General features: G+C 40.4%; 1 protein-coding gene across 1 annotated transcript; it reads left to right on the top strand.

Annotated features, from left to right (window-relative positions):
- The first annotated feature begins 5,779 nt into the window (after positions 1-5,779).
- Positions 5,780-6,869, top strand: LOC121465945 (tripartite motif-containing protein 48-like). The gene is made up of 2 exons (XM_041679365.1): positions 5,780-6,505; positions 6,600-6,869. The coding sequence occupies exons 1-2, from the start codon at positions 5,780-5,782 to the stop codon at positions 6,867-6,869; spliced, it is 996 nt and encodes a 331-aa protein (XP_041535299.1).
- The last annotated feature ends 7,289 nt before the right edge of the window (positions 6,870-14,158 follow it).

Below are 14,158 nucleotides of genomic sequence, written 5' to 3'. Positions count from 1 at the left end.
TGAAGAGCAGTCAGGGTTCCCTGCCCTGTGGGAACAATGAGGGCTGATGAGAAGCCAAGGACAATGGCACTGGGTTTTGATCCTACTGCATGAACTGGCTTTGTGGGAGCCTAGCCTGTTTGGATGCCCACCTTCCTGGACCTGGATGGAGGGGTGAAGACCTTGGACTAACCAGTATTTCTTAACGTAAATTGTTTAATAACACATGAATTCTTACTTACTTTAATTAAACCTACACTTCCTGGGTTGCCTGTAAGATCAGTATTTGCTGAGCAATTTGGTGAGTACAGCTTCTAGAATTTCTGAGGCAGAAGAGGAGATGCCTTAAGTAAAGACTTTCAGAATAGTTACCTGGGTTTACCTGTCCTGACAATGCATAGTCTGGGAGTTGTTTACCATCTTCATACCTCCGTTTATCAATGATACTGGCATAAAAGCATGTAACTCATCAAGTCATGTGTGGTTGAGATAAGTTATTCACAACTACAAACTCCTAGAGTGGGCGTTGAGTTCAGAAGCCAGTATTGCCAGAGTTTGCTGTTATCACTGTCATTACCATTGCCCAGCAATCACCTAGCAATTACTCATAAGTCTTCCTTTCTAAGACAACCTTCTTTTAGAACACAGATTGTATTTAGGCTAGGAGAGAATAAATGGATGTAATGGGTAGTTAGTGTTAGCTTGGTAAGATATGTGTTTGCCCAAATACACCACAGATTCCACCGAAAGAGATTTTTCTATCAGTAGTGGAAGCTATTTGAGATTAGGAAAACCACAGAGCTCTGCCTTATTATATCTCTATATCTTTGGGTTGTTACTTCATCCCTTGGGGACTCAGGATTGTTTTTATATTATGGAACAATTATGGTTACATGAATTTAAGATTTCCTAAAGGAGTGTATTGAGTCACTATTATGTGCGCTGAGTAATCTAGAGATGTTTTACTTAAATCTTGACAAAGTCTGTGCTATGACATACATAAAAAAACATGGACTATGTTGATTAAAATGCTACGAACATGTAGAGCATAATAAAAGGCTAAATAGTGATGTGAAAGAAGGACACAAAACATGGAAGCCTTCCTAAGAGAGGATGCGGGTATGTTTGAGAATTCACACATAAACAACACTATGACTATTTTGATTGGATCCAAAAGGAAATATCTTTTAAAAACTGTCCATAAGCACATGAAATTCTTCTCCAAAATTTTTTTTGGGGGGTTAGATGGAGCTTCCCAAAGAGTAGCTCCTGGCAGAAGCTCAGGAGATGACCCAGTAGGAAAAGGGTCTGCTATGCAATATGTGGATGTGATCCAGATCCCCAGAACCCATATAAAGCCAGATGCAGTACTAGACACCCCTACATTCCTATGTTGAGATAGCAAGTGGAAACAGGAGAATCTCTGAAAGCTTGGGAGCCAGTCAATCCGATGTATGTAGCAATGAACAGGGGATCCTGTCTCAATCAAGGTGAACAATAAAGACTGACACCCAGGGTTGTCTTCTGACTTCTACATGCATTCTGTGTGAACTCGTGTGTACATACATACAGAGATATTTAAGAAGTATAAGCTGTAGTATGCTATGGGCCATTGAAAGTACTTTGGAGCTCAGCTGCTCCAAACTGCCTCCATGATAGAAACATGGCTGACTAGATGACCTATATAAAAATACATTCTGCCATTCTTGTTTGGTTTGGGTATCTCCTCAGGAGAAATTAAATTAAAGATATTTGGAATTTTTCCAGAAATTAAAATTTGCTGTGAAATTAAGCAAAACTAGAACCAAAGTCACCATCACCTTCTTGTGGATACTTCCTATCTCATTTGGTATTTCTTCAGCTGGTTCACCCACAACTCCTGGTACCTTCCCTCTGTTTCTTCTTAGTGATGAGATACTGATGAAACTTTTATTATTCTGAACTTAGGAAAAATGCAGCACTCCTAGAGATGGGGGTAACCAAATATCAATTCTGAGCTTTCTGAACTGCTGCAAACCATCAGGAGATCTAGCTCCTTCTGCACAGCACATGCAACCTTGACGTGGAAGATGTTTTTCAACAGGCAAAAGCATTTGTAATAGTATTAGAGTTGATCTTCATGAAGTCTCATTGGGGTGTCAAAAGAACTCATGGCTCTGTTTTGGTCATATGCAGTTTACACTTAGGGTTTCAGGGACTCTAAGCACCCCCCCCCACCACTCCACTGATCCTTTCTCTCAATACTTCAATGGTGACTTCACTCTTTCTGGGCCAATGTTCTTTTGCAGTAGAAGACCTCTCATGACATAAATCTGAAGTGGACGTCGGACAGAGAGAATGGATCAGAACTGAAGTCTGTTTTTTGTGTTTTCCTTGACAAATAGGATTGTCTGAGTTTCCAATCATGTTAATTTGCTTACTCTGGCACAAACTCTTGTCTCTTTTGTTGATTAATTCTTGATATTAGATTACAGTTTGTACAAATATTCTTTCCAATTATTTCCAAAGCTTTTATGGAATATTCTGGGGTTTCCCCTCCAAACTTATGTGCTTTGTAAATATTATCCAGAGCTTAGATGTCTAAACAGGCCTCCAATGGAGTCCCTTCTCCTTGGTTATATTGTTTTGTTTTTCATAAAGTAGAATTTTGGGATTTTACATTTGTCAGTATGATTCAACTGCGCAACCATATACTATTTATCATTTATACGTTCATGAAGTGATGGAGGAAGGTCATTGGTTAATAAAGAAACTGTTTAATCTGATAGGTTAGAACATAGGTGGGTGGAGTAAACAAAACAAAATGCTGAGAGGAAGAAGGCAGTGAGGTAAGACGCCTCAGATAGATGCCATAGCCTCTCCTCTCTGGGGCAGACGCGATGAAGCTCCGACCCAGGATGGACGTAGGCTAGAATCTCCCTAGTAAGTCACCACCTCCACCACCTCGTGGTGCTACACACATTAATAGAAATGGGCCAGGCAGTGTTTATGTAAATACAGTTTGTGTGTTGTTATTTTGGGGCATAAACTAGCCAGGTGGCCGGGAGCTGGGTGGTAGGAAAGTAGGCCCGCAGCTCCACACTACAGAATGGCACCCAGACGTGGATAACTTAGTCAACAGAAAGCCTGAGAAAGCTTGGGAAAGAATAGAGTAAAGCATGTTTTCTTGGTAGCAGCAATTTCTTGGGTCTGCTCTGCTTGCGAGAGGCAAGCAAGCACTCTCATCTAAGAGAGGCTTCCTGACTCAGCTTTAGCTGCAAACCCTGCAGCTTTCTTAAGAGGTCCTGCCACGAAACACTTAAATGGTGTTGATAAAAGCCAACTGAATGCATGTTTGTTTTCAGCAGTAGCAGAAAAAACGCTGAGTTGTTTTAAAATGCCGGCTTTCTGGACCACCCTGCCAGGGCAAACTCTGACTCTTTAAGGCAGAAGGGCCAGCTACAGAGAGAGCACTTGAGTGTTGCCTGTGGATATACTATTGCAGCTTGTTTGCTGGCAAGGACCTTGAAATGCCATAGAGTTGTGGCAATAAAAATAGAGTCCGTACCTCTGCCATGAGGCTGGAAAGCTAAGGAATGGGCTGGATCTAGCCATCAAAGCCACGGCTTTAATCCTCTCCTTATAGACTCATGTAGTCAGAAAAAGAGAGATATACAGTAAAGAGAGGTTAAAAAAAACTCTAAATGGTTTACAGCGTGTTTAAAAATATATGCAGGCTTGAAAAAAAAGTTAAAGTTCTTAAAAGTAAAAAAGAAGAAAAGGAAGTAGTTGTGTGTGGTAGTACACACCTTTAATCCCAACACTTGGGAGGCAGAGAGAGATTGACCTCTGAGACTTCAAGGTGTGGTAGCACACACCTTTAATCCCAATGCCTGGGAGGCAGACAGAGGGATCTCTGAGAGTTCAAGGACAGCCTGGTCTACATAGTTATTCCAGGACAAAGATATACAGAGAACCTGTCTCAAAAAGTAAAAATAAATGAAATAGAGGTTAAAATAAAGCCACACAAAGATGGAAAATACACAGAAAATCTTGATACTGTATGCTATTATGCTCTCTTTGAATTGTTTGAATGCTGAGGAAGGAGCAGTCTGTGGTTATGACCCAGACACAGAAAAACAAGGTGAGAATACCTTGCTAAAAAAGGTACCAAGTCACATGGCTAACATGGAAAAGAATTATGGGTTAATTTAATATGTAAGAAAGAATTAATAAGAAGCCTGAGTTACTAGGTCAACCATTTTATCACTAATGGACACCTCTGTGTGTTTCATTGGAACTAATGGCTGAGGGATCAGGCAGGACAGAAACCTGATTAACAGGATGAAACCAATGTGGACAGCTAAATCCACTTAAAACCTGAGAGAGCTTGGGACGTAATTGTAGAAACAAAACGAACATAGTTAAGCATGGCTTCTTGGTAGCATTTTCTCATGTGGGCTCTGTTTCCTAAAGTCTGGTGTACCTCATTTAAGAGAGGTTTCCTGACTCAGTTTCAGAAGCAAAACCTTGTAGCTATTTTAAGAGGCCCTACCACCAAACACTTAAATGGTGTTAATGAGTAGCAAATAGCATGCAACATGGTGGTGGCAGGGACCTTGAAACTCCATAGATTGTATTAAGAAACATGTCTCCAGCCAAGGCTTTAATTTAAGCCATATTTCTTAGCAAAATAAAGACTCATGTGGTTAGCAAAAGAGAGATATACAGTAAAGATATATTCAGATGAAGAAAACCTGTAAATAGTTTACAGTGTGATAAAAAATATGTTTAGGCTTGGGAGAAAAAAGGAAAAGGATAAAGTCCTTAAAATAAAAATAGAGAAAGAGAGTAGTTGGGAATGGTGTCGCACACTCAAGTCCCAACAATAGAGAGGCAGAGGCAGGGGATCTCTGTGAATTCAAGGTTTTTAACACACACCTTTAATCCCAGCACCTGGGAGGCAGAGACAGGCAGAACTCTGTGAGTTCAAGGTGTGGTGGCTCAAACTAATCCCAACAGCTGAGAGGCAGATGAGGGGGATATCTCTGTGAGTTCAAGGTCAGGTGGCACACACTTTTAATCCCCACACTTGGGAGGCAGAGGCAAGCAGATCTCCTATAGTTCAAGGTTGATGGCACACACCTTTAATCCCAACACTTGAGAAGAGGAGACAGGAAGATCTAATAAACTACAAACAATAAAAATGAAAGAAACTAAAAGAAACCATGGGATTATGTAGGACGATGGTCTTTACCTTCTCAATTATATTTTAATAAAATGCTGGTTGGCCAGTAGCCAGGGAGGAAGAATAGCTAGAGCGACCAGAACAGGAGAATTCTGGGAGGAGGAAAAGGTCAATCAAGAGTTCCCATTCAGACACAGTGCAAACAAGATGTGACTGCCTTGCCGAAAAAGCTACCCAGTCATGTGTCTAACACAGACAAGAATGATGGGCTAATATAAGGTATAAGAGTTAATAAGAAGCCTATGCTACCAGGCCAACCAGTTTAAGATTAATGTAGACCTCTGTGTATGTGTATTTCTTTGGGACTTAAGGACTGTGGGAATGGGCAGGGCAGAATCCCCAGTCAACAATGGGAGGAAGTGGGCGTGGTCTCTAGAGACTATATAAGGACACTCCTGGGCCCAGCTAGCCCCATTTTTCACCAGAGCAGGCAGAGTGTGTTTCCACACATTCTGGCTCCGGAGACTGCTAGATTTATCACCTCCGAACATTGAGGTTTGGACCCCAGAGCAGAGCTAATACTGTTGTGTCTCCAGTAAACACTGCTGAGGCCAGAGACAGTTCCTTGGAGAAATGGAGTCAGGCCTCTCACAGGCCTTCCAGGAAGAACTCAACTGCTTCATCTGCATGAGCTACCTTACAGACCCAGTCACCATAAGCTGTGGCCACAGCTTCTGTCGAGCCTGCCTCCACCTTTCCTGGGAAGACAGCCTGCTCCCTGTCCAATGCCCTACGTGTAGGGAACCATGCCAGAAGAAGGACTTCAGAACCAGCATTGTTCTGAAGAATCTGGTGTCCATTGCCAGACAAGCCAGCCTCATGAAGTACCTGAGTGCTGAGGAGAATAAGTGTGTGACCCACAAGGAGACCAAGGGGATCTTCTGTATGGAGAACAGGATCTACCTCTGTCAGCTCTGCTCCGACTCCCATGAGCACAGAGGTCACAGACACTGTCCCATAGAAGCAGCTGCTGAGGGTCAAATGGAGAGAGTTCTGAAGCAAATGGAATCAATATGGAATAAGATCCATCAAAATGAAGAGAATCTAGAGGCAGAGAAAAGAATGATAATTCTGTGGAAGGAATGCTTGATTCTAAGAGAACTAAAGATAAGGGCAGAGTACAGGACATATTATCCAGACCTCTCTGAGCAGGAAGAAGAGGATATTGAGTGTATGAAAGAAGAAGGCAATTATTATTTACAGAAACTCATGGAAAGTGAAGCCATGATAGTTCAAAAGGGCAAACAACTAAGAGATATGTATCAGGAGCTGATGTCAATGTCCCAGGAGCCATATGTGGTACTGCTCCAGGATTTTGATGACATATTCAGAAGGAGCGAGTCAATTCAATTGATCAAGCCCCTGGCCATGAAACCAGAACTCTATGTCCTAGCCCTCGGTGGACTGGATGAAAGCTTCGACTAGTTTGAAGGAGAGTGTCTTCATTGATGAAATGACCACAGTGCATATTTTCTTTGAAAATCTAACCATACTCCACTATAAGATGAACCTATTTAATGCCATGAGAAGCATCAGGTTTAGACCTCGGCAACAGGATACACCTGTGAATCCTGCTGGAATGTATCTGGCCTCCTGGGGATGCCAGAACTTCATCTCAGGGAAATATTACCGGGAACTGGATTTGGAGGACTCTTGGAACTGAACTGTAGGGTCTGTATATTATCCGGGTTATGGAATACAATGCAAGCATTTGAAATTGAGGGTGCATTCCTTCTTTCCTGTGTGAATGAGGGTAATCAAAAAATCATCTGGTCAATTGTGAATATTTGAAATGTTCCTAAGAATGTACATATATTAATAAATTTGCCTAAATAAATGAGTGTGTGTGTGTTTATACATGTGAAAGGATGGTAGAGTAGGAGAGCAAAGGAAGGACACACACAGAGTAAGGGAGGGAGGGAGGGAGGGGAAAGGACCAGAAGAGTGGAGAAAAAAGCAGAAGAGGGGAGGGAAGTAGAGAAGTGAAGGACATAGGAGAACAGGAGAGAGGTTAGATCATTTTAAGAAAGTGGGTAGCACAGATGATGAATACCTCACCTGGAAGAACATACCTACAAAAAAGGGCTCGCTCTGCTTGGTGTCCAGTCATCACCAAAGAGAAAAACAACAGCAAGAACTGAAAGCACAGCAGAGTAGAGTTGTCAATAACCCATGGCTTTAAAATGATAATTATTTATTCCCCAGTTGATATTTCTCAGATGTGCATATCAATGCCAAACCTGCAAATTTAATTTTTTAAAATAAGGACCAATTATTTTTATGTGATGATAAATATAGTTGCTAAAAAGCATTATATGTTATTGATTTCTTCGATTTGCTCAATTGGCATTTTTCTTCAGGGAAAACCTATTTAATTTTGTCTCTTTTTTAAATAGAAAATTTTACACGTTTATTTAAAATAGAACAACAAATGACTTTAAAATAGCAATATAAGTTGTGATATTTTAATCGGGGTTCAGTTTAAAAAGTAAAACATTCCAATTTCTTAACCAGAAATACTTATTCTCTTCAATGCATGTGCATACAGATTTTCAGTTGGTTGAATATTTGATCTATTAATAAGAAACAATATATATATTAATGGAATGTTAATGTTCAGTTGGTTTAGTATCCCATCTCTTAATAAAAGGCAAGACATGTTAATGAGAGCAGTTTCAACTAGGTCCTTCCATGTTTTGTTCTCATACAAAAAACAAGTTGTATGGATAATGGTCAGGAAGAATCTAAACAAGGGAGATTTGATTCAGAGGGCAGGGAGTGTTGTGGAAAAATGGTTTTACCCTGTAAAGATGTGTTTCTTGTACTTGTTTAATGAAATGCTTATTGGCCAGTAGTCAGGCAGTAATTAAAGGCAGGGCGACCAGACACAATGTAGAGGTGGGGCAATGAAAACAAGAAAATTCTGGGATGAGGAAAGATGTAGTCTGTGGTCATGGCCCAGACACAGAGGAATTAAGATGAGAATGCCTCACTAAAAAAGGTACCAAGTCACGTGGCTATCACACACAAGAATTATGGTCTAATTTAAGATGTAAGAAAGAATTACTTAATAAGAAGCTTGAGTTACTAAGTCAATCATTTTATCACTAATGTAGACCTCTGTGTGTTTCATTGGGGCTAAAGGCTGAGGGATCAGGCGGGACAGAAATCTCTGTCAACAGAATGACTTCAATGTGGACAGCTAAATCCACTTAATACCTGAGAGAGCTTGGGAAGTAATTGTAGAAACAAAAAGAACAGAGTTAAGCATGGTTTCTTGGTAGCATGTTCTCAGGTGGGTTCTGTTTCCTAGAGTCAGGTGTACCTCATTTAAGAGAGTTAATCATATGGAAGAATTTGTGGATAGATATTTGGTTTAGAAATTAATTATTTCAACATGTGAGGCTTTTATTGGGCTGCCAAACAATATCCGTTGGGTAGATCACAGTATAGAACCAGCAGCTAGTAGGCGTAAGTTTCTTGGATTAGTAAAACTTAAGCTGGGAATTCTAATATTACATTTTCTACACAGTTGGGTGGTTTGGGGAAGAATATTCACCTGTAAGCATACATACAGATAAAAATGGCAAATGTTTGTAATCCCAGCATTTGGAAAGGAAAGACAAGAATATCAGGAATTCAAGGTCATACTTGGCTTTATAGAGAGTTGGAGGCCAACCTGGGATACACTTAGTCCCTGTCTCAATAAATAAATAAATGAAAAGAAACATTTTTGTTCTTGGGTACACTACAAATTAATCTAGTTTTAAGAATAGAATGGGTTTAGTCAGGCGGTGGTGGCGCACGCCTTTAATCCCAGCACTCGGGAGGCAGAGGCAGGCGGATCTCTGGGAGTTTGAGGCCAGCCTTGTCTACAAGAGCTGGTTCCGGGACGGGCACCAAAGCTACAGAGAAACCCTGTCACGAAAAAACAAACAAACAAAAAAAAAATTGAATGGGTTTAGACGACTACTAACAAAACAAAATAAAAAAGTTTCAATCAAGTACCAAAGAAGAAAGTGATTAAACCTGGAGATGGAATCACAGGCTTTGGACAATTTGAAGGAAGGTTTGAATTCCCTTATCCAGGACTAGACAGGCTGGTATCTGCTCATGTCTATCAGTCTCAAGAGGTTCAACAATGCATCAACTCAGAGGACTTTCTGTTTCTGATTTTCTAGTAACTTTATTGTCTGCTATGGAGAAGGAGAGTGAGGAGGAGGAGGATGAGGAGAAGAGAGAGAGAGAGAAAGAGAGAGACCCCAAAGCCACTAAAGCAAAAGTGTTGTGGCATAGATAGAACAAAATTAACAGCTATCTTTCAAGCCTTTCAAGCTGTTGCTCTTTGATGATGCTGTAAATTTTTATTTAGGTTCATTTGACACAAATTCATGTTGCAATCCATGCTACTTCAGAACACATCAGGTTTTGCTTAGCTGTACTGATGGCAACTTCTTGAGGCAAAGAGAGCCTGAATGTAAAATAGGTTGTGCATAACCCCCACAGTGTTAAGCACTGTGTAAGGTGATTATGAGTGTTCAACAGGTGTTGTGCTCTAACAAAAGCATTTACTCCAAGGAGAAATCTTGTTATCTAAAAAGAGCAGCAGTAAGTTCTGCTTAGGTAGATACCATCCTGGCATATGTAGCCACTTCAGAGGGGACTGTCGTTTCTCTTTCCAAAGTTTTTGGAGGAGAATCCTCTCTATATAGAGAAATATTCTAAAGCGACATGGAAGAGAATGTATTTAGTCACTCATGTGCTTATTTTTTTCTCCATTTCCCTGTGTTCACATTCTCTCACAAAAATTTAAAGACATTTTATGGGGTCACCCTACAGTGATGTTGAGTCTGAGTCTTATTAGGGAGCATGACCTGTCAAATGAAAGGACTTGTAACGATTTATTTTGATGAGATGTAGCTCATCAAAACACTCTCTTGTAGATAATAACATTTTATGATGCACAAATCTGGCTCTTAAAAGGCTGAACTGTCCCCAGGCCACTTAGGTTACAGCGACAGAGCCACGTCCATCTAGCTAAGTGCAAATCTATATTCCTGTTAAATATCTCCAGCCCCCAGCCCCTGACACTATTTGGGGTTAATCAGCTGCTCAGCTGATCTTTAGTGAGCATCATTTAGGGAGATACTCAACACCATCACTGTACCAGCTTCCTGATGGGCACCAAGCCAAGCATAGCACACTTCTTATCCTTGCTCCTGTCTGCACGCTCAGCTTCTGTGCCCTTTGAAGCAGGGTTTCAAACTAGACAACTCCAGCTGGAAGCTTCATGTCCTGGAGCCTACATAACTAATAAACAATTTCTTCTTTGAAGTTGTAGAAAGGATGATTTAAGACCTCTACATATGCCTTTTAGATAACAACCTGCCTTTTAATCAAATAATAGAAGATTATCGTAAAAACAAACCAGAGTGACTGAGTCACTCATATCCTGGTAGTGCATCATGCTGAAAGCATTTGCTTTTAATGTGCTGAAAACCTAGAAACTGTTAAATGCTGACATTTTATAAATATACTAGTTTATTTTCCCTCTTGAATAATAATATTTTAGTCTCTGGAACATCATTGTAATTATAACCAGCTTCATATACCAAATTTTCAATGGAAATTGTCAAGTTTGAAATAGTTAATCCTTATTTATAGAATCTATATCAGAAAGCTTTAGAATGACTTCTTGTTATGTTTTTCTCGGCAAACATTTAAAAGATGCAGTAACTTTTTTAGTCAATGTTCATATTTAAGCTGTGATTATTTCTATTATTAGTTCAAATCTTAAATCTCTTTTATATTTCTGATGTTTGTTTAAATTATGGTATATACGAAAGTAGTCAGAAGTCTTGGGCCTCTAGGAAATATTTTGTCTGTTATTACATTTTTCTTGTCTTGGTTGTTGCTTCTCTTTCTAGTTTTGAAAAGTGAAAATAGAAACAGCAAATAAAGTGAACTTGTCTTCCATTGCTGTAATTGCTGTTTAAACAGCTTTCCCCCCCTCTCTCCCTCCTCCCTCCCTTCCACCCTTCCCTTCCCACTTTCCTCCCCACTCCCTCCTTCTATCTCTCCCTCTCTCCTTCCTTTCTTGCTTTCCTTCTTATTCCCTCCATCCCTCCTTTTGCCCCTCTCTCTTTTTGTTTGAATTCCTGCTCTATACATAATGAGCTGGGCAAGATCCTTAATTAATTGATGAAAAGATTAATGGTGAGAAATACAACATAGAATAAAATGCTTCTGTGAAGACCCTTCTTTGTCTTCCATATAGTGTTCTTTATGCCCTCCTTCATCCCATGGAAGGCATTAGAAGAGGTTGAGTTAGGGGTTATATGGGGATCAAGTACATGCTTGTATAAATGAGAATTCATAATAAGAATACATGATGGAGGAAGGTCATTGGTTAAAAAAATAAAGAAACTGCTTGGCTGGCCCTTATAGGTTAGAACATAGGTGGGTGGAGAAAACAGAACAGAATGCTGGGAGAGAGAAACTGAGTCAAGGAGTCGCCATGATTCTCCCACTCCAGGCAGATGCAGGTTAAGATCATTCCTGGTAAGCCAGCTCGTGGGCTACAGCAGATTATTAGAAATGGGCTAGTCCAGGTGCGAGAGCTAGCCTAGAAGAGGCTAGATAGAAATGGGCCAAGCAGTGTTTAAAAGAATACAGTTTCAGTGTAATTATTTTGGGTAAAGCTAGCCGTGGGGGCGGCCGGGTGCCGGGGACGCAGCCGCTGCTCTTATTACTACAACAGATGGCGCCCAGACGTGATGGACTAAATCCACTTAAAAACCTGAGAAGGCTTAAAAATAAGGAAGAGAGAGTTTAACACAGATTTTTGCTGTTTGTTGGTGGTGTGCTGTAGAGAGATTTCCTGATTCGGCAATAGCAGCATAAAAAACGCTGCATCATTTTAAAGCGCGGCTTCCTGGGGCTGTGCTGCCAGTGCAAACTCTTGCTTTAAAGCACTTCAAAGGCTTTTTAGGGGACTGGATGTTTCTGTTCCCGCTTGGGATCAGAAGGAGAGTGCTCTGAGACCCTGCAGATGGATGGCTCAGTGCTCCCTGCCTGCACCTGGGCAGCCGGTCAAATCAGGCTTAGGCAGGCGGAAGGGCATGGCGTGTTTTCAGACTGCGCAGTGCTCTGTAACTTGGATGAAAAGAATTTCTGTGCTGCACGCTCAGTCTCAGAATTAAAATGCTGAGTGCCGCTCCTACCTGGCGGCCCCAGAGCTAGCACAAAATGGTACGTCCTCCATTTTGAAATTTTCCTGACTCAGCAGCAGGAAAAAACTGGCTGTTTTAAAATGCTGGCTTTCTGGGCTATGCCGCCCTTGCAATCTCTGTCTGTCTCCTGCTAGAGACAGAGCTTTTAAATGGAGCATTTGGAGTAAAATGCTATGATTTGTTTGATGGCAACTAGACTGCTGTGTGCCTAAAAGGGGGACATTGCATACTGCAGCTCAAAGGCACGAGCGGCTCCACCATGCTAGTGGTGCAATGTGCAAGGATCAGAGGCACAAGAGGCTCTGCCATGTTGGACTGGGCGGGGCCAGCAGGCAGTACCTGTTTTTGACCTAGGAATGTCACAGCTTAGATTCTTAAGCGCCTAGTGATTTAAAGGCGCAAATCAAAAGTGCTCCTGGATAATAAAAAATTGCAGATTCACAATAGGACAGATTCAGACCACTAAATGAGTCACAGTGTTGGATAAATGTATGTAGGCTTGGGAGAGAGAAGAAAAAGAATATAGAGATAAAGTTAATGGTTTAAAAAAAAGTAAAGTCTTTAAAGAGACAGAGTACAGATAGTTAAGAGATTAAAAGAAATAAAGAAAAATAAGCCATGTAAAAATGGAAAATTCACAGAGAATCTGGATTATGTACATTGTGTTTTCTTTAAAATTTTTGACTTTGAAGGGGCTAAGTACAGAGAGACATTTCATTACATGGGCTGCTAAGCTAAACCAGAATGGATATAAGGGTATTACGATTTCAAAATTTGGGTCTAAGGATATGATGCTTTGGAGAGGGTCTTCTTTTGTTTTCACAGAGGACCAGACCCTGTAGATTGCATCTATCCTGATATGGTATGATAGACCACGACCTCCTGAAAAGTTTCTGTGAACATCTTCAGAAAATTGTTTCGCTCAACTGCCAACTGAGATGAAACTAGCACACAGGTTATACCATGAAAGACCTAATTAACGACACCCCCATTGAGCAGGAAGCAGTTTGGAGAGAAAAAACTGCGCCCATGTTTCCAAATATGGTTTATAAACGTTCTTTTACATTTAAAGGGGGATATGATAGAGATATGAATAAATTACATTGATATGGATTTTGTTTTAGTGATTTAAATTTAAGGTCAATTTTGTTATATGTATTTGTATTTCTGATCTTTATTAAGGTATTGTGATTATGTAGTTCACTTAAAAATGTAATGTTTATAGGTTGTTAATGGATAATCATTAATAATAGTCAAGTTTGTAGTCATGTTAGTTAAGATTTTCTAGATGTACATAGATATATTTTAGATAGGCATTCTTCGTATTTTTCAAAGATTATAGAATATGGCATTTTAAATCTTTTAATAACTTAGGACTTTTCATGACAATGAGACACTCTGCTCCTGGCAGCACCAATCTACTTCAAGAAGAAGATGGGCATCGAAGAGGCACCTTATGGAGTTTGATAGCCATTTGGGCAAGAAACTGCTCTTGCCTGGACTATTGCATAAACTGGAAACAGAGAACCCGCAGAGAGAGGACTACTGAACTTGCCTAAAGGTGAGATGATCTTTCGGGGTTCCTGCCTTTTAATCAAATAATAGAAGACAGTGGGTCTCAAGTACCCTCAGTTAGCCAAGTCCCCTCCATTAAATACACACCAGGATACTGGAGACTTAGACATTTCGTGACTCGATCTCAGTACTTCTCATTGTTTTC

This window comes from Microtus oregoni, unplaced genomic scaffold (genome assembly GCF_018167655.1).
Source record: "Microtus oregoni isolate MIOR12 unplaced genomic scaffold, Mior012 000032F_ref0000030, whole genome shotgun sequence".
In the NCBI taxonomy this organism is placed as follows: Eukaryota; Metazoa; Chordata; class Mammalia; order Rodentia; family Cricetidae; genus Microtus; species Microtus oregoni.
The sequence above is the reverse complement of the archived record's forward strand: the minus strand, read 5'-3'. Positions and strand labels throughout refer to the sequence as shown.

Bases quoted from the DNA above. Each gene is read 5' to 3' on its own strand.
- LOC121465945 (XM_041679365.1), top strand. From the start codon at position 5,780: ATGGAGTCAGGCCTCTCACAGGCCTTCCAGGAAGAACTCAACTGCTTC. The intron at 6,506-6,599 runs GTACTGCTCCAG...TCTATGTCCTAG, and splicing joins TGTCCCAGGAGCCATATGTG to CCCTCGGTGGACTGGATGAA.